This window comes from Dendronephthya gigantea, unplaced genomic scaffold (genome assembly GCF_004324835.1).
Source record: "Dendronephthya gigantea isolate DGI-Jeju-01 unplaced genomic scaffold, DenGig_1.0 000004F, whole genome shotgun sequence".
Classification (NCBI taxonomy): domain Eukaryota; kingdom Metazoa; phylum Cnidaria; class Anthozoa; order Malacalcyonacea; family Nephtheidae; genus Dendronephthya; species Dendronephthya gigantea.
The window spans coordinates 2,229,175-2,251,087 of record NW_021163014.1 but is presented as its reverse complement, the minus strand read 5'-3'; the positions used below and the strand labels follow the sequence as shown (position 1 = coordinate 2,251,087).

The window sequence follows — 21,913 nt, the reverse complement described above, 5'->3', positions numbered from 1 at the left end:
AACTTTCTCTTATCAACTGCAGCTTCTATTGCTTCTTCTGGGTCAAAATCATCATTTTGAATAAACGCATCTTTTGTGTGCATTATTTTCTTATGTACTGCATCTTTAATTTCTTTAGTTGTCTCATCTACAAAAGGCGCTCTAAATAGATATTTTCTAATTCTTTTCGGTGTCTAGGCATAATATTCAAGTAAGCTTTCTCTTTAGCAGATTGAACTGTTTATTGGGCGTTCTTTCATTTCCTCGAAAGCTGTGTTACTTCTTTGTTTTGCTTCTTCTATTAGTGGTATCCAAGTGATCCATTTCTTCTCCAGAGTCAGTCGTCGTCGAACTTCCAGACTGCTGAGTAGAAGTTGTTGAGATATCGTCACAGAAATCTCTTTCTTGACTGTCCGAGTCTGTTTGAGACATGTTTTCTTCTTGTTCTCGTAATGGACAGTATTCCATTCGTTTCTACGCTGATTGTAACCGCGATTAAAGTATGCAAAATGGGCAACGCATACCCTTAGCACTGGAGGCGTGAAAATACCTTGTTATGGAGCAATAATGCAGTTTTATGAGCAGATGAGCATGTGCTCATGAGCAGTTATGAGCATGTACTCATCTGTTCATCGCATAATATGGCACCCAGTTCATTGAAATTTTTCAGGCCCAATATAATATAATTCATATTGTGCAATTTAAGAAATAATGTCGGTTGCAATTTTTATGCGATGAGCAGATGAGCATGCGCTTATGAGCAGTTATGAGCATGTGCTCATCTGCTCATCTGCTCATCGCATAAAATTTGTAACCCATATTCCACCTCTAATTTAAAATGCAAAAAAACCTTGTTCGGACAATATGTTTAAGATATTTTTAAAATTGTTCTACTTAATTATATTGTTACAAGCGTTAATCCGTGTCTTTATGATCAATTTATGATCCAAGCAACGAAATATTGGTGTTATGGACGACGCGTTGCTTGGAGCATAAAGACACGGATTAACGCTTGTAAGAATATAATTTAGTAGAACAATTTTACAAATATCTTAAACACAATGTCCGGGCAATTTTTTTTGCATTTCAAATTAGAGGTCGAATATCGGTTGCAAGCACATGCTCATAACTGCCCATCGCATAAAAATTTCAACCGACATTATCTTTTAAATTGAACAATATAAATTATATTATATTGGGCCTGAAAAATTTCAATGACCCGGGTGCCATATTATGCCATGAGCAGATGAGCACATGCTCATAACTGCTCATGAGCAAAAATGCTCATCTGCTCATAAAATTGCATTACTGCTCGATAACAAGGCATTTTCACGCCTCCAGTGCTAAGGGCATGAGCTACCAATTTTGCAGAAGATAGCTACTTTAATCGCGGTTATAATCAGCGTATACACGAACGGGAATACTGTCCATCACGAGAACAAGGAAAAAACATGTCTCAAACAGACTCGGACAGTCAAGAAAGAGATTTCCGTGACAATGTCTCAACAACTTCAGCATATCCAATTTCACGAGCACTACGCTAAAATCTTTGTTCCCAAAAGCAGAACAGATGTGTTAAGAGAAGGAAATATTGTTTATATTTCAAGGTCTAAAACCCGGCATTGTCCTGCATGTACAGTATTAATTAGATATATGGCAACTGCATATGTTAAGAAGAATAGCTCCAAAGCACTGTTCCGCCAGGTCACGTTCCATAAAAAGACTAACCCTACTGCTAACCCTGCTTTGAACAACACAGTTTTAACCCAGGTTTAGCTAACCTAGGGTTATTAAGGATTTTAACCCAGGTTTAGCATTAACCCAGGGTTAAACTTAACCTGCTTTTGAACAACCGGCCCCAGAGGCTAAAGACCCAGGCTTGAGTAGCAAGAAGTTTAGATCAATCCTCGATCACTATTCTCTAGAATGATAGATTTCTCGATGTCTATATTGTGCTTATATCAAGGGGGTTGGTAATTTATTTGTATATATTTGTATAGTATAGTGTATTTTGTATCCTATATTAATTTCAAACCGGAAATCTATGTTCAGCGATTATCATAATCAATTTGGGTACTATTGTCTTGCAAATGTGTCTAATAAAAACTGCTAGCTATATCAACTGTAAAGGCATAATATTTGCTGAGATATCTATGGAATAGAGCTCAACAATCGTGAACACTCAAATTTCTACCGGACAGTAACTATAACTGTAAGTCTACTTTATTTTAACCCCTTTATTCAACCTTGTTGTTGATTACTTAATATAGCAAGCTTATGTAAATATGTGAAGTGTTATATGTAGTTGAACCGTTCGAATACGTGCCCTTCCATGGGAAAACATACGTTAACGCTATTTCGTTCGTTGAAAAATATCGTTCGTTATCCGTGTGTTTGCCGTTCAACTCTTCAAGCGTTCGTTGAAACGATTTTCGAGATCGTTCATCGTTTGAAATTGCCCGTTCGAACGCTTGATTAGGAAGAAACGCTCGAAAATTGTCCCAAAAGCGTTCATCCGTTTGATTTACCGTTCGTTGAAACGTTTGCCAAAATTTCGTTTAATCGCGTACGACGAATCTCGTACTCGTATAGTCGTACTCGTAGTCACTGCTAAAGCTCCCTAATTACTGCGTCGGGCACTGCGCGAAGCATTTTGCATGTGTCGAATACAATTGTTTGAATTATCTGCATGCCAGATACAACGTCTGAAACAATTGAATTCGCCGTGCTTAATTGCGGTCGACCGTGATGCTAAATTCGACTGTTTCAGTCGCATTATGCGAGCTCGGTGCGACGTGGCTTCAAATGTCGTATTTTGCATGTATCGAATTCAATTCACTTGAAGAGAAAGTCACTGCATGTTATGATATTGAAAGGCATGCACTCGTATGGAAATATAGAGGCCATAGACAAAAGAATTGAACCAGAACAATCGTATTGTATCACGTGTGATAGAAAGTTGACAAAATACATTTGCCTACCGCGTCTATTTGTAATCGTTGCACAGTACACGAACAAAACGAAGAATCCCAAGGCTGGCAGCTGGCTTGCTGGAAGCGGCTGGGAAGCAGTTGGATATGGCATAAAGTGCAATATATTTAGGCAAGAAGAGGAAATGAGGAAAATGATAGCAAGAAAAGGATTTCTAGAAATATGACATTTTTTATTTACGCCCAAGCGGCTGTCGCTGATCATAAGGAATAGAGCCCGCAACTTTTTGAATTCAGCACATACGAAATGCGACCTTTGATATGACGGTCGGATTATTGTTTTACCTTGGGTCGAATCTAACTAGAATTGTATTCGACACATGCAAAATGCGACGTTTGAAACAGGCCTAAAATTGCCGTCCATGTTTTACTTTTTTTTCTTTTCTCGTGATTTTTATTTTTCGACCCTATCTTCCTGGCTGCGCAGGCCAACTAAGATACATACATATACATGCATACATACATCACTTTATTTAAAACACGCTAGCCCCATTCAACTTTAATAAAATTTTTTTTCCAGGAGGGGCGTGTGAATAATACAAAGAAAATTTTTTAAGACAGTACAATATTTACAAGAATAGTGATAAATATTTGAAAAACTAATGAATTATTTTATATCATAGATTGAATGAGATTCAGCTTGAGATTGCGCGCTTGAACTGCCTAACTGAGGCTGTTTTTTTTGCTTCTGTCGGAAGACTATTCCACATATACTTGACGCACTGTAATTGAAACAGCGTTTTAAAAATTTGGTTCTTGTTTTGGCAATTTTAAATCAGTGTCATAATTTTGCAGTTGAAGTAGCCTTCCAAATCTGGGAGTTTTAAAAAATTATCAGTCATGCCCGGAGCTGAATGTCCATTGAGGACCTTATACAACAAAAAACTCTTCAATTTAGCATGTCTGAAATTAAGAGTGTCTAAATTTAATTTTTGCAATATCATGTCGGGACTAACATCGTAATTTGCACCAGTAATCACTTTAGCCGCACGGTTTTGGAGCACCTGCAATTTACCCTTCAGGACCTTATCACAAGTGTCCCACAAAGGGGAACAGTAATCAAAATACGGCTGAATTAAAGATTTATAAAGTGTCAGAAGAAAATCTAATGGGACAAAAGATTTTATTCTTCTAAAGACACCTATACCAGAACATATTTTTTTACATAGTTCGTCGATATATATATCAAAGGCCAGCTTCTCATCAAGATCAAACCCTAGACATTTGTTGGAGGTGACAGATGTCAGAGTTTTGTTGTTCATAGTGACGCTAGAGCGTAGATTACCAACTTTAGAGTTTAGATTATATCTAGAGCCTATAACCATAAACTTGGTTTTCGAGGAATGAGACTGGAGTTTGTTTACATTTAACCAGTCAGTTATGTTTATCAAGTTCGAACTCCACAGGGTCATATGATGAAGTGAATATTTGCGTATCATCTGCATATAGACAAGGCACTGTCGATTTCAAGCAGTTTGGGAAGTCATTTATGTAGATTAAAAACATCAGAGGCCCAAGTATTGACCCTTGGGGAACCCTGCATATTATTTTTACTTTTTTTGAGAGAAAACCACTAATTTCGCATTGCTGGTATCGGTTTTTTAAATATGATTGAAACCATTGGAGTTCAGCTTCGAAAACCCCATATTATGTCAGTTTCTCAAGCAAAATATCATGATTAACCGAGTCAAAAGCCTTGCGAATATCGAGAAAAACCACTCCTGTCAGCATTCCCCTGCATGTCCATATTTGTAAACCATGTATCACACATTTGAATCAGAGCGGTTAAGGTGGAGTGCCCCGGCTGAAAACAATCAAGCGGCACCTTCCTTTCAAGGGTAAAAACGGCCAGACCGATCCTATTGAATTTCAGTACAAACAAATTCCTTGAGAACATGATTCCAAACTCAGCCTTATTCACGTATATCGTTAGCTACATCTGCCTGGCACCAATAATGCAGTTTTACCCGTATATTCTGAACGAAGTGCTCTATTTACTAGAAACCCTAAGAAAGAAACATTTTTCTAAAGGAATAAATATTGACAGGAAGTAGGGCACAGTTGCATGCAACGATTGACGCGACGAATTCGAAGTTACCGCCAGAATAGGCGTCTTGTTATTATATTGAGCATTACGAGCCATATGCCTTGGGAAGGTGCTAATTAAATTGCATAACTGTCGGAAGTCTCTAAATGTATGAAAACAGACAAAGCCCGGCCGATATTAAAATGAATTGAGAGATTTTGCGTGTTACATATTATCAGGACTGATATTATCTTACTTGTAAACCATATACATTTTATAAAACAACAACGCAGCAATCCCTACCTTGCAGGTAACCTAGTATGAGAGTAATGAAACTAATAAAACCACACAGTGGTCGCACAATGAACATCCTAATATTGCTCACTGTAATTTAGCCTAGCTAGACTTTGATAATGCACAAAACACAAACCATACCATCTGTTGAACATAATAAGAGCCGTGTGAAAAATAACAAACCATGCAACATAAACAATCAAAGCTTAAGTCGTCGTATACAAATTCCGTGTTTTATGAGGTTGCGTTTTAGCGCTATGTTTTAACCAAGTGCGTGCAGTCCTTGCGCACAACTGGCACAAGACCAAACTCCGCAAAGGGCAAGCTGCCGACTTCATGACATACTACAGTGCAACACAGCGTAAGCCTAATGCAATATTTGACGATAATTTATATCTAAAATAAATCAAATTCATTCTATTATTATACGCGTCTTACAAACATTTAGGTTTGACCTCTCGGATATTTCGCTATATATAGTGCTGCATTTGAAAGATCTTCTCTTTTTTCAGTGAGGAATTTCATTAATTCATCAGAAAATTAACATTATATTCCCTTGACGGGAATTGCGGTGCATTATTCGGACTAGAATGATAAGTTTGCCGTCTAAAATATATTTTAGCCCGCTGATCTGAGCCAATCAGAAGAATGACTAAAGTGTATACTCATTGCATAATCTTTAATTTATGCAAAAATTGCCGTTCAAAGTTAATATAATAGTAATACAGTTGATGTTCTTGTACGCTCGGGCTAAAATACGTTCAGAGTTGAGCCAAAAACACATTTATGCCCGCAAACATAAACTCTATTGGTATATTATAATTTATATTTTACAGCTCCTTGGACAACATTAAAATATTCATTAATTTTGATTAGGGCTTCCTTAATTAGGAAATTACATTCCGGATATTAAATTCTATAATCATGCATGATTAAAACTAATATTTAAAACTAATGATTAAAACTATTATTATTATTAAATTATTATTAATAAACTTTATTTACACACGGTATTCTCAATCAGGATTTTCATACTGACAAATGGACGAAACAAGATTATGAATTAAAAAATAGGACTACAAAAATATTTACAATGATAAATCAAACTAATAATTAATATACCTGCTTTTCATAAGAGCCGTGTAGGGAATATATACAAGAAATATAATATAATACAATTGTGCATATAGATTAAATAATTTGGAGCAGCCCGCTTTAAAATTTGATAGGTTATTTGCTAGCCGTAGCCCAATCGGTAGGCTGTTCCATAGCAAGGCACCACTATAACTAAAACTACTCTTGAGATAGTTTGTGCGGGGCTTAGGAACAGCCAGCTTGCTATTTGTGTTTCTCAACGAATAAAGATTGACACTGTCACGGTTTACAAACATGGAATCCATGTATTGTGGAGCAAGTCCATTTAGTGATTTATAAACCATGACAGCCTTTTGAAACTGGCGTTGGGAAGATAACTTTTTCCAGCCAAGTCTATCGAGTAAGATGTCGGCATTAGTGTCATAGCTTGAAAAGGTCAGAACTCTCGCTGCGCGATTTTGTAGTTTTTGAAGTTTATCTGCCAGGGTTTTATTGCAATTGCCCGAAACTGTGCAGCAATAATTGAAATATGGCTGGACAAGGGAATTAAAAATTAAATACAATGTTGCAACTGGGACAAATGAACGAACGAGTTTTAAAGCGCCAATACCAGAAGCAATTTTTTTTGTTAATTCCTTGATCTGTATATTCCAAGATAGATTTTCATCAAGGTGAACTCCTAGAGATTTTGTATGTGAAACCTTGTCTATAGGAATTCCGTCTATTTTAAAACATGGATCTGATTGGAAAGTAGCTATTCTTTTTTGTGAGCCAATTAGCATAAATTCAGTTTTGGATTGATTCAATGTAAGCCTATTGGCGATTAGCCATTTATTAACATTTTCAAGATCTTGATTAAAGTAATAATCTATATCTTCAATTTTGTTGCTAGCAAATGTTAAATTGGTGTCGTCTGCATACATTCGTGCTTTGGAGTGCTCTAGACAATTTGGCAAGTCATTTATATACAATAAAAATATCAATGGTCCCAAAATAGTTCCCTGTGGAATACCACAAAGTAACGTACGGTTGGTAGAAAGATGGCCATTGACATAACATTTTTGACTGCGATTACTTAAATAAGACCTAAACCAGTTGGCCACAGCACCCTCAAGACCATATGCTGTCAGTTTTGACCACAAAATTCCATGGTCAACTGTATCAAAGGCTTTCTTAGGATCCAGGAAAACGACAGCATTGACCAGTCCTTGGTCAATATTGTAGGCCCAGCTATTAGTAGATTCTAGAAGTGCAGTAACAGTTGAATGCAGACGTCAAAATCCAGACTGGTTATCACATAGTAAATTGTTTTCAGTAAGAAAACCGTAAATTTGATCATAAATAATTCGCTGGAAAACTTTCACCACATCCGGTATTATCGAAATTGGGCGATAATTATTTAAGTCTCTACGCTCGCCCTGTTTGAATAATGGAATGACTTTTGAGCATTTCCATTCATCAGGAAAGATACCGGTAATGAAAGAGCAGTTAAAGATTACGGCAAGGGATTCCGAAAGCAAGTCGGGACAATGACGAAGAATCTTGGCAGTTATTTTGTCTAGCCCAATTGCTTTGGACTTACAAGGTTTGTTTAGAAGTGAATAAACTGATGATGGGGTTATTGACTTAAACTATATATTATTGTTACTATTGTGGCAAGTAAGATATTCTAAATACGAGCGATTGTTTTCTTCGTCAGGTATTTTTTCCTTAAGCTTAGGTCCAATAGTAGCAAAATGAGTGTTACACGTCTCAGATAGGTCCGAGGGGTCAGTAATAGAAACCCCGTTTATTTTGATTTCATTAACTCGTGAACTCATCTGTTTTCTTGAGGTCAATTCATTGATGATACCCCAAGTTTTTTTAACATTATTCTCGTTTTCATGAAAAGCGTTCATATAATAGATTTTCTTTACAAGTTTAATTTCATTGTTTACAGAATTTCGAGCTTTCTTGAAAACAGTCCAATCACAAATATCTTTGGATCGAATAGCTTTTATTTTCAAAACAACTCTTTCATGCGAGCATTTGCCTTTTTAATTCAGGCGTGATCCACGGCGCCTTAGAAGATCTTACTCGCCTAGTTCGTAAAGGGGCATGCTTTTCCACTACGTTGTTAAAGGTCGTTTTCCATATACGCCGCATATCATTCGGATTATTATAAATCCTTATAACATCCCAATTCTGTAAAGAAATATCTCGTTGAAAATATTCAGAGTTGAAATTTTTAAGTTTTCTATAACTTATTGTAGAATGGCCTTTGTTGCGTGGACTGATAGAAAGCTTATGGAATGCGTAAATTAAGCTATGATCACTGATACCGACATGAGAAGCACCAGAGGAAACAATATTATCTGGTGTATTGGTAAAGATATGATCGATCATACTTGATGAAGTTTCGGTAATTCGAGTTGGTTTATTTATTAATTGATGTAAACCATAGAGTTCAGTGATGCCAATTAAAGATCTTGAATTCCAGTCTAAAGTAGGCGATCCAAGGTCACAATTTAGGTTGCCCAATAGGTAATACTCGACATTTTCTGCGTCAAGCATATCAATAAACGTTTCGAAGTGATTAAATTTATCAGTATTTGAATTAGGTGGTCTATACCATGTTGTAACGAGAAAGGGCTTAGAATTTGGTTTTTGAATTTGAATACATAAATTTTCCAAGTCATCGATAAACAGGTCTTTGCGGAGTATAAAATTTACGTAGGAGCGTACATAAAAACAAACACCTCCATACGTTTTTCCATCAGCATTACTACATGCTCTGTCCCGACGTATAATTTCATATCCAGGTATGTGAACATCGTTATCGTAGAATTAAGCGATGTCTCGTTAATTGCTAGAACATCGATTGGGCTAGTAGCAAGCAAAACTCGCAGCTCATCAATGTGATTTACTATGCTTCTCACATTAAGGGCTGCTAACTTAAACCCGCGTGAGGTAGGAATAACAGATTTGGGAAATTGTCAATCTAAGATAGATTTAGCAAAATCTAAAAAGTTTTGTTGTAAAGCTAACCTACCTTGTCCATTTAGATGAAGGCCCTTCATGTTTAGGTGGCTTTCATTCATATTTGAATTACTTAAGAAGGGAATTTTTTTGCGAATACAATAGCCTTTAAGAATGTTATTAACCTGAGTAGCTTTAACAGTTAAGTCATGATTATCAGACCTTACCAGAATGGCTGATATTCCAACATCTGTACCTGGTGAATCTTCTTTTACTTGCGTTACAATGTTGACGATAGAGTCAGCTATTACTTTTGGCGTGCAATGACTTAGGTCGTTTGTTCCAACTTGTAAAATCATCTTGTCCGGTGTTCTTCTTGTTAGTGGCTTGACAAAGTCCTCCATGTCTGTGACTGTTGCTCCAGGGAACAGCTTTACAATAAAATAATGATTAGGATCTTCAGCATTCATCTTCGGACCGATAATATTTTTAATAATTGAGTCTCCTGCAATAACAACTGATTGTTTCTGGCCCTGTCTCGTTGTTTCAATGTTGGAGGTATTTGCAATCCTGCCAGAGCCAGAGGTATTTGCATCCGGAGCATTTAGTTGACTGGTATTTTGAGCTGATGGTTTAGACTTAGTTTTCATTCTCTTCTTTTTACTCTTTTTTGTAAGACTTTCTTTGGCGTTGGGCTGACTATAGATTACCGGCTGATCAGATTCATGATTCAGTTGAGTGACTTCATTATTATGTATGATTTCTCAGGCCTTTTCAATATTAATTTCTCCGTCTTTTGAAATCACAGTGGTAGTCATTGACGTTTGTTGAGAGTCATTTTGAAATAGCTTAAGAGCAGTGAAAAGGCTGCTCTTTTCGTTTTCCAATTTCTTATTTGCCATTTTCAAATCAGTTATAGAACAGGACATGTTAATATTTTGTGCCCTAAGGTCATCATTCATTCTGATCAGCTCAAGCTTGTCTTTCTTTAGGTCATTAACTACGTTTTCCAAAACCAGAATAGAGTAGGGTTTACTTTCTATAATATTGTTTATCTCAACTGTAATATCCTGTAATTTGTTTGCCACGTTTTCGGAAAATCTCTCGACTCGGAGTCGCAGTTATAGCTGGAGTTGCTTCCCAAGGGATATGCCAATTTGTTAAGTTTGTATGGATACCGATTGGGCTTTCATGCAAATTTTTTGACTTCGCATTCAACTCATCATACTTTGCACCGAATTCAGAATCTATTTTCGCTTGATTTTCGTCTTGGTTTTCCAATTTCTTTTCAACATCAGGTTGATAACTAAACGAATGTTCATGAGCATCATCATTGATATCAGTCAGGTTCGACAGCTAGCAAATTTTCAATTGATTGATTTAGATGTAGTTCGGCATGGCTATCGATTTCAGAAGCACTGTCAAGATCTTGATTTAAAAGCGAATGTATTCTTGCCGTTAGGTTACTAACTTTCTCACCACCAATGTTTATATTTTGGCTTTTTGTTAGCCAAGTAACCGATAACAGCTTACTTTCAAATAACCATTTACCGCCACTGGGGGAACGCTATGTTGTTGCTTCGGCAGTCTCCTCGTCAATTTCGGATAGTACAAGCGCTTTCAGGGTTTCAAGAGATCCCGTCCAAATCGGTTTACTTTTCTTAATGTTAAAAGAACTGTATAACACGTTTAAAACAGTTGAGGAATTCATTTTAACTCAACAGAATTTGAGAAACAACAGAGCTCCAAAATACACGTCCGCCTCCGTCAGTATGTATAGTCAAGGCTCCAATTTCCTTCCATCTCAAAACGTCCCTCGGCCTTCAGCCTTGGGCTGTTTTTGAGACCTCGGGAAATTTTTCCCTATACGAACCTCTAAACTGGTAAATAACATATATAGATTTTGCGTCAATCATATCACGCGCATCAAGCCTTCAGACTAATTCGTTAAACGTTCATAAACGTAAATCGTTCGAACGCTTCTCATTGAACGTTTATTATCCGTTCGTATTCTCGACTTAAAACGTTCAGATTTTTATAGCGGAATTCGTCAAAACGTTTTTTAGATGCGTTGAAACGTTATGACAGATCGTTCTCTAACCGTTCGTTATCCGTTCGTTTTGCCGTTTTAACGAAATATCGTTAACGTATGTTTTCCGTGGAAGGTCACATAAATACTGTCGTGGGTAGATATATAACCAAATAAAATTATATATACTTGTAGTAATACCGCATTTTTATTTTCTCAAATATTAGAATGGGATTGTAACAACTACGAGTTCAAGCTTGTTGTCCGGATTTGGATTGAGAGTTTGCATCGTGTAAACGAACGGCCTCTTGAAAATCAGGTGCGTAAGGGCCATGAATAGCCACCGTTCTAAAATATTAATAAATAATAATAAGTATAGGTAATAGTATAATTTCGAGTGCAATTACGGATTAACAAGCACGAGTGAGTTTTTAAAGGCTGCAAAATAGCGCAAATCCGAAGGACGGGCGTTATTTGCAGTCTTTAAAAACTCACGGAAATCTTCGAGAATATATTTGTAACAGGATTTCGCACTGTTGTTACAGAAATTTGCACTGTTGTTACAGAAATTTGCACTGTTACACATTTTTGCACTACTGTTTGGGATTAACTGCACAGAATTCAACCAATCGAGAAAAATTTCCTTGTATATAATAATAATAATAATAATAATAATAATAATTTATTGTTGAATCGGTGAAAATTATTACACTTTTGTAGCTTCGAAGTTCGCTCCACTTCGGCCAATTTTTGGCCTGCCCGAGTTTCTCTTGTTGCGGTTTGAACTTGTTCGTGTGTTTCAGTGCTTACAAACGTTTCTCTTAATTGTCATTTTACAAGGGAATTCCGAGTGGGAAATTCGACTTTAAACATGTTTTGCACTTCGGTTACGCTTTGGGTTAACTTTCATATAACTATAGCTTTGATAACGATAAATACTCGCTGCTCGGTTGTCAGTTGAACATTTTAAGACATTCTTACTAGAACTTGTAGTCAATTTGTAATTTGAAATTTTTATGTTGCTGTTCAGTATTTTAAATTTCCATAGGTATAATAAGGCGCGTTCAACAAACTACGAGTGCATGGTTTGTATAGAGGGGGGATATTTTTTGGGACACCCTGTATTACAATTGTAATGTAATACAAATGCTCTCTATCCTATATGTTTACTTTATACTATATGTGTCCCTCTGTGCCTCTAATTATTTGCTTACTGGTCACTTTGTCCCTTTGGGACACCACGCCCAAAACACGTAGGCTAGAGAAGTGTCACGACTGCAGAATATTACACAGAAACAGAGACATCTAAGCACCCCGCCCGCAACTAAGCTTTGTTAACTACAGACAACTTCCCATCTTTCGCTACCCAGGATCCTTCTATACAGCGGTTAGGTGCTGTCTTCCACGCTACAAACAACCTTCCTGGATTCCCCTTAGCTTTTCCACAATCTATTCTTACTGCGAGTTTCACCAAACAATACCATAATGGCTCTCTCCTCCGCGGAGGCTGTGAATGCAAATGCACTAGGTTTTTAAAGATGACCGCTGCTGCTGAAATTAGAAACGCGGGCGAGGGTTAGGGAGAGAGAAAATTGAGGAATCGAGGAAGCCTCTGCCAGATTTGCTTCGAAAAGCAGCACAAGAACTCGAAAAGTAGTACATCCTTAAATGTTGTTGCCATCCGTAACAACAGGACAATATATCAGGACAATTTATGATAACTGTAGAGAAAAGACTTTCGATGAGAGCTGCTTTAAGCGCACGAATGGCCGGTGCGAGGGATTTTATTCGCGAGTGTGATGTTGTTGTTCGAGTCAAATGACAATAGCAGTTTCTCATTAACTGCGATTGCGAATTTTCCTGAGTAAACGGCGAGCGCTTTCGAATCAAAAGTTCAATAATACAATTAATGATATCCATATAAAGAATGACATTCAGAATGGAAGATACATAGTTCGTATTTTAAGAGAAATTACGAAAAGTATTTCGTTGACCGCAATACGACGTGTTTTATATTTTAGCCATGCAGCTTCTGCGAATTTTCTGGACTTCGTGCTTGGGTCAAATAAACTCAAAATATCCTTAAAGAATGCCTAATGCATTGATCAGGAATGACCAGCAAAGAAAATCTATTGCATGGAAAGTAGCGGAGTTATTTCCACATTTGGTTGCGTATTTGCATGCTTGCTTTGTCACCATGCTTGGCGTTCGTGTGTCTCGTCAAGCCTGCTTTCGACTTGCAGATTTTTTCGCATTTCATGCAAGGAAATGCCTTTTCGCCTGCTATAACACTCGCTGCGTCTTCGAATTCATATTCTACAGCTTCCTCATCTTCCTCTACAACAAACATAGCTACATCGAAGTTAAATTCATCGTAATGCTCATAAAGTACATCTTCGACGTCTTGCTCGAGAGACGGCAACTCCTCATCGGCATCAATCGATCTGATTTCCTCGTCTAATTCTTCGGGTATCGACACAATTGCATCTAAATCTTCATCCATAGCTCTCGCGTTCTCTAATTTTAAAAAATCGACAGAATTAAATGCAATACCACGCAATAATTTGTCGATAAAAGACGAAAACAAAGCCAGCTGTAATATAATCTGTATATAATTACTTCACTTCCATGCACTAAACACTGTCACGTGACATTATTCCCTTTGAACCTCAACATATTTTGCCGCCGGCGATGAATCCCTTTGAAGTATGCCGGCTAGCAAAACCATCTCAGTATATTAACTGTGGCAGGAGAGAGCCATAATGGTAAAGTATAACTTAATGGGCCTTTAGATAGCATTAAACTAATCCATTCAGTGAATTAGGTTCACTTGATATAAAAGGCAGGAAAAACAGTATTTTTTCACGTGATTGCCACAAATATGCCAAATTGGTCCACCAATTATGGTAACCCAATTACCACATAATTGCATGGTTTACCAATTATGCCTTATAGACATGCATGCAGACGTGTATTATTGAGCTCCGTTTACAGTAAACTAAACTAAATACTAAAGCGAGAAAGTAAGAAATATAGTGTTGTTAAGAACACTCTTAAGTGGCAACTTCAACAGAACAGAACCGAACACGAATTTATGCTTTGCATGGACTTGGTTCCTGGTTCCACCCTGGAGGAGAGAAAAACTCTTCAGTTCAGAAAATGTATCTATATCCTGGCGAAAGAATACGAATTCGTAGTGTATAACCGGGGTCAAGGCAAGCGAGATTCATGTGTGATTTGTTGTCAACATTCCGTGCAAGATCGCAAGCAGCAATCGAGCGATATGTCCGATGTTAGGGAAGCTATCGAGAGCCTTATACTTGACCAGTCAGTAAACAATGAAGCGGTCCGAGCATTGGCAGACTCAATCTGGCATATCTCATCCGTGGATCTAGTTTAAAGGAGAACAAGATTGGAGCAGAGCTCGATCGAGACGAATCTGTAACGACAAAGGCAGCTTGGACTGCGAACATGCAGAAACAACGAAGTCAATCAAAATTTAGTTTCTGAAACAATACGGTACTTACTTCTTCTAAAAACAAGGAGATTGTTAACCAGCTATTTTCAAATGATCGTTTTGGAATTGACGTTGATGATACTTTAATATCAAACCAATTAAACAATCTCGTAAACAATGAAGTAAAAAACATTAGCCAGCTGGATAAATCTAATGGGGCTCAATCAAACATGACTGACGAGACGCACATTGATAGTGATGTACATGTTGGCTGTGATGAAGGTGAACTATACCCTAACAGTAATGCCATTAAAGTACCTATATCACTTGTGGGATCTTTACGGATTTTAATAGAGCTTGAAAAATATCATTAGTTTATAAGTTCTACGACCCTTTTTGATATAGTTAAATAGTTTCGGAAATATTTACATGTAAACATGACGATTTGCCTAAATTTCCGCCGTGCTCGGGGACCTGGGACTCAGGAACCGAGTTCTTGTCAAACATAATATAAACAATTGTAATTTTACTTTGATCTTCCAATAACGTAAAGTATTTTGAGAAAAACTCGCCCAGTTGCTACAGCTATACACAACCCAATGTTCCTGCATTTTTTTCTTGTTTCGATTATAAGTCAAAGAACACAATCCGCTAAAATCTATAATTTTATATTATTCTCAAGCTGTCTCAAGTTCAATCTTAGGGGTTCTGGTCAAAGTTCGTTAAATGTAGTGTGTGGCAATCAGAAATCCCATTGAGACTAAATATCAGAAATCCCATTGAGATTAAAAATAAAATTACCGAAGTGATTTCTAAAACATGATTAAACAGCTTGTTTGTGATTCCTTATTTATTTTGCCCTTTGGCTTATTCCATCTTAAGGAAGGACAGATTGAGTCGTCGAGGGGGCGGAATAGCAATTATATGCCAAAATGACTGGAAAATGGAGTTACAACCAAATTAAAAAAATGATTTTGAATGCGTTAAAACGTTTTAACATTTGTTTACTATAATTATGGCGATTTGTTGAAAAGGTCCAAAGGACGGAACTAGTACTTTTAATCGCCTTACCTTTTATCTTTTTATCTTTTTATTGTACATAGTGTCGAAAGTTAACAAATAAACACTTTTTTCTTTTTATCTATCTATCTAAGACGGTCGAAGATAAAGAGAGTTTCCCCCCCCTCGGCTGCGAAACTTTTCCCACGCCGCACTTTGGTTTCGCTGAAATTTATTTTATCTCCGTACTGAAACCATACTTCAGCTAAGGTGTTGTGCAGTGGAGCGAACAGTGAGAATATATTGATTTATTTTTTTAGAAATCAGCAGCGCGCGGAATCCTGGCCTTTCCTGCAATCTTATTAATTGGCTGCAGCAGCGGGCGAAATTTTACGATCTGACCACGATCTGGTCCTATATCTTATGCTCGAGCGAAAGCGTGTTTGTTTTGTTTTTCTAAAGATTTAATCGCAAACTTTTGACTTCTTTATTTTAAATATATGACCGAATAGTTAACATATGGACCAAATAATTATCATATATGGACCAAATAATTATCGTGATAAATATATTGACCAAATAATTATCACGATAAATTGAAGTGAATTTTAGTGAATTAAACGAATGCGGTTTTGATTGTTTATGTTTTTGTCGCCACTGCTGAGTCTGACTACACAATTATAATTCGAACGAACTCCGATTTTTGTAAAAAAATAGATACGTTATTTACCGTTTTGTTCGACCCGACTGATAAAATTTTTGATTCCTCCAGGGAAATATTTTCCTATCCGGACCTCGCCGGCTGTAAATACTCTAATTCAATATATCCTAAAGAGACAAAGGGTTGACATAAAAAAGATAATACTGATTACATACAGCATTAAATGGAGTTTTTAATGACATACCTCATAAAAAAATAATGTTTCTTCCCGAACAAACCTCAAATCCTTTATTTAGTGCGATTGTACTGATAACTTTATATGAGTGAATAGCGGGATTGACAGAATTTTCGCTCGTTTGTACCTGAACGAGAAAAGTTTAAGACACATATTGCAGATAAATTTGTTTAAGTTTTTAGTCGTGCTGCATGCGATTTTGTAACAGTATAATCATGCCATCATAACATACTTAGCAGACGTCAGTTTAATAAAAAGACAATTTATATTAAATGTACGTTGTTTTATGCTTGCTTGGGAACATTGAAATGTTCGCCTATCGGAAATATAATAAAACGTACTGTAGCCATACAGTTCAGTTTTCAATTATTAACTTCCCGCGTTCAGCCCGTTGTAGACCTACTTAAGAGATAATGCAGCTGTTATGGAGATAGAAATTGTTATCGGAGGAAGTAAATTAGTTTGTTTTCTCACCTGATGCATGCATGCATTCGAGTCACATATCACTCGCGCAATCTCTAAATAAAGAGTTCGTAAACGATTCAAAGCGAACATCGCAGACTATCGTCGCGTTTGCCGCGACGTTTGAAGGTAATACAAAAGTTATATCCGGGAGCATACTGACACAACAGGTATGCAAACAATGACTGAAGTAGTACATTTTATTGTATATAGGCTATTTTAAATATAATAATCCGTCAATTGATCCCAAATTTTTTCTAAGTGTTTAACACTTCTTAATGTTTAATTCGGTGTCGCTTATGTGATTTTTAAACATATTTTTTGCACTTTTTTATATCATAACTTGCTATAAACCGCCTAGCAAGCACAACTCGCTCCATGTAAACAAGCCTCAAGTATACTCCGTTTAATACGTCGTTTTCATGCTTGCACACAATCATGCGTTATAGTCCATATTTCTGTTCATCTATTTTCCTCGTAGTCAAATTCTCTGCTGGCCAAAGGTCAGAATCTTGTTGGTTTTATTCCGCATGATGCGAAGCAGGAGTAGAAGAATACAGTTAAATCCATAAAAAATGCAAGACTGGCAGATGATCATCAATAAAAATGAATGACAAAATTCTGTAGCTGGCATGTGTACTATAATTTGCATTTGCCATAAATAATGGCAATTCAAGTAACCGTTATCCCATACTATTTTTAGCCCGACCGGTAAAATATATCTTAACAGAATTATGTTGGTCAAAGATTTGCCCTTGCTCTTTCAACAAGCTTTTAAATCAATTACCACTTTTATACGAGAATTTTTATTTGAATAGGTAAAGACGAGTAATAATCATAATGCGTTTTTACTTGGTTTTTTAAATCACTCCATCAAGTGTTGATAAAATCTTTCTAAAAAAATTATGTGACAGAAAATGAAGTGAAGATTAACATACTGTAGGTCTATAATGCCTGGATAATGACAACAGAATTATTATGACCAATTATATGCTGTGAAATATGACAAGTTCATTCAAATTTTACTTTAATTTCAGAACTCGAGTAGCAGAGATTTAGACTCCCGGGCTGCGCTATGGATGCCACTCCATCCAGTTATCAGGCGAGTTCAAACGCTGCGTCCCCGAATAAAGTTATAACAAAGAAGGATCGACGAGCACAGTTGGTGAAGCTATTCATCGTGGCGTTTGTTTCTATTGGAACAGTTGCTCTCACTATATTCGATGTGATTCAAACAGCTAAATCTCTAGAGAAGAAAATTGAGCTGACAGATAAAATTCACGCGAGCATCGATGCAGCCATGTTAATTCATAATTTGCAAAAAGAGAGAGGAATGACCGCATTATACTCCACTCAGAGTCTGTTGAACTCCGACGGACATAAGCTACGGCAATTTCGGAAGAATACAGATGAAGCTATTGTTAACTTGAAGACGAGATATGGTGGAAGCCTGGATAAACTATCGGACGGTCGAGAGCCATTTGTGAACATTTTAAAAGAGGCTAGGCGTATAATCGACGAAGGAGGAGCATCAATCCTTGAAACTTTGCAGAAATACCGAAAATGGATTGATGAGCTTATTTTCACGCTCACAGAATATTTGAGGACGGAAAATACGGATGGATACGCGCACTTGGTTTACGCATACGAGCTGTTAATCATGAGCAAAGAAGAAGCTGGGATGGAACGAGCACTTGGTGGTTTGAGATTTATAGAAGGAAAAAATTTCAGCCATGCAAACACAACATGGTACATACAGAAAAGCACACTTGCCCAACAATACCTCAAGATCGGTTTCCTATTTTCGAACGAAATGAAGGACATGCATTCCTCTATATTCGCTAACAGTTCGTATTTGATGAAAAAAATTGAAAGAAAAAGAAAACTCTTATTCAGTGAGTTTCACCCAGAAGCTTCTAAAGAGGATGGTCTCGAATGGTTTGATTTGATGACAAAATACAATAACTTGTTGTTGGAATTACAGAGGCAGCAAGCTGACATGATTAGCACAATGGTTGATAAGACAGTTGATGAAAATGCAAATCAACTCGTCATCCGGTCGATGCTTTTGTGTTTTACCTTGATTATTGTGCCATGTATTATTATATCGTTAGGAATGGTCCAGAAACGTTTCTATGAATACACATTGTCATTGTTTGATAAAGTTGGTCTAGAACAAGCGAGAACGGACTTTTTAATGAGAGAAAATTCAAGACACATTGAAAGTAAGTTGCTTTATGTAATACATTTATTAAAAGGCTGCTATGAACAGTAATTTAAATAACTTGAACGCCAGGCTATGCGTCAGGGTTTCCATTTCTAAGGAAATTTTCTTAGAAAAGTGCTATGGGAAGGGGGATCATTATTAATTGCATATAATTATACATTCTTTTAAAAATCTTTGTTTCTGCTCACCATCCCTGTGCGAGGAAGTAATATGCAAATAAATTATGGAAACCCTGCTCGAATTATGGATGGGGAGTGAAATGTTCATATATTCATGTTCAAATAAGCGTAAAAACAATCCCTATAAAGATAAATCTTTCAGGCATAAGACGAGTGTATGAATATTTGCCCCCCTATGCAATTAGGCTTATAATGGGAAATAATTAAAAACTTTTCCTAACAATTGAAATTTTAGATTTGTCACAAAAGTGGAGGGATTTTTCCAATCATAACCATGGCGCTAGTTATAGCAACAGAGTTGCTCGCAAAGCTGTTGAAAATGGTAGCCAGTGAAAAAAAAATGTCGAAGAAATGAAAAAAACTTCTTGTGGGTTAATTGTTCGAAATAACAAGTGTTTTTAAGCAGTCGCGGTTCAACTATGTATAATCAATATATTAGGGCTTTGAATTCCAAGAATTAATGGTGCATGTGAACTCTCAGCGCCTGGTGATTGCGTATTACCAGCAGACAGGTTAAATGATTTGAAGTAAAAGCATACATACCATTAACCAATAACAGCCTGTCTCCATGTATTTAGATAATTATAGTCTCTATGTATTTAGATATACGACTACATTTGCCTTGTAAATTGCAAAACGCGAACCGTCCAACTAAATTTCTTTATGTCACGATTACAGGGGCGTAGAAAGTATCTCAAATTTGGTGTGGACACGATTCCTGGAGCACTTCTAAAAAGGCTGCTAAAATATCAGCATGGTAGTTTGAATGTCCGATATTAGTTTGGCTCAATGAAATTTGCATACCTCTTCCGCAGCTCAGTTTTCTGAGTAACAATAATGACACATTAAGTATTACGCCGTTTTGGAATAATTTTGGCTAGAGGTAATGGTTCTCCCAGCCGGTTTATCTGTATAAAACAAAACGATATTTATAGATATATTCATTTAAAATTCCAAATATTTATATGCTCAGAAAAGGGTGGATGCAAATTACTGCTAAAACCACAAAGCAAAGCAAATTGACCCAACCCAAGGATAAGGTATGCATGCATGCAGGAAATTTTGTAATACCTTAATATACAGGGTGTATAAAAAAAATGTCCCAAAAGTAAAATTTCCATTTTTCAGGATATTTGCAGAATTTGGCAAATTTTTATGTTCCTAGAGATAGTTAAGACTTATCTGGTATACCTAGGGCAAGTTTGTTTCATTAGCAAAATTATGTTACTGGTAGGGGGGGGGGGGTGGTTCCTATCCACTGATATTGAGAGGGCTTGCGCGCGAAAATGTGTAGCTGGAATTGAGATATTATTTAATTGTCTAAAAGTAGGAAAGGTTTTTAATAAACTGTCAAAGTTTCAGGAAAAATAATGAATACTGGGAGCACCGCGCGACGCCTAAAGCTGACGAATATTTCATTGCGTGCAGTGGATTAGATGCATCGTTGATTTTAGCGTGACCGATACCACGCAAGGATGGGAAAATGAATAAATTAAAGCGAGAAACTGAAGAAAATGATGAAGCGATTTAATAACAAGATTTTTATTCGTGACGTTCAACCATTTCTTTCTAAAGCAAACTGCGGCTCGTCTGAGCATGGTAAACACTGAACGGCGAACCATTTGTTTGTGCTGCCTAAAATTCTCCATTTCGTTCGAAATTCTTTCTTGCAAATCGCCTACGTTACCACCTGCAAGTCTAGGGGGATGGACAAACAAACGGTTCGCTGTTCAGTGTTTACTATGCTCAGACGAGCCGCAGTTTGCTTAGAAAGAAATGGTGGACATGCTGAGGATTAACATCACGAATCAATCGCTTTGTTTTTGTGTTCAGTTTCTCGCTTTAATTTATTCATTTGCCAATCCTTGCATGCATAACAGAATGAGATCGGTCACGCTAAAATCAACAATGCGTTTAATCCACTGCGCGCATGCAATGAGAAATTCATCACCTTTAGTGGTTGCGCGGTGCTATTAGTACGCATTATTTTCCCTGAAACTTTGACAGTTTATTAAAAACCTTTCCTACTTTTAGATAGTGAAATAATATCTCAATTTTAGCTTCACATTTGCGCGCGCAAGCCCTCTTAACATCAATGGATAGGAGCCATCCCCCCGTGATGTAATTTCGTTAACGAAAAAGCAAACTTACCCTAGGTATACCAAATAGATCTCAACTATCCCTCGGGAGAAAAAAATTCAAAAATTCTGCAAAATATCCTAAAAAACGGAAATTTTACATTTGGGACATTTTTTTATACACCCTGTATAATCCGCGATAGGCGTGACCGTAAAAACAATCACAAGTAGAAAGACACTTGCA

The 21,913-nt window shown here is 36.8% G+C and overlaps 2 protein-coding genes and 1 pseudogene across 2 annotated transcripts; 1 reads left to right on the top strand and 2 right to left on the bottom strand.

The window, feature by feature from the left end:
• Positions 1–2,134: 2,134 nt before the first annotated feature.
• On the top strand, positions 2,135–20,643 carry LOC114515580. Its single transcript, XM_028534864.1, has 3 exons — positions 2,135–2,191; positions 18,223–19,410; positions 19,827–20,643. Exons 2-3 carry the CDS (start codon positions 18,261–18,263, stop codon positions 19,922–19,924), a joined length of 1,248 nt encoding a protein of 415 aa, XP_028390665.1. The 5' UTR covers positions 2,135–2,191; positions 18,223–18,260; the 3' UTR covers positions 19,925–20,643.
• LOC114544962 lies at positions 8,016–9,341 on the bottom strand (annotated as a pseudogene).
• LOC114544950 lies at positions 9,360–9,992 on the bottom strand. Its single transcript, XM_028563421.1, has one exon. It carries the CDS (start codon positions 9,990–9,992, stop codon positions 9,360–9,362), a length of 633 nt encoding a protein of 210 aa, XP_028419222.1.
• Positions 20,644–21,913: the final 1,270 nt, after the last annotated feature.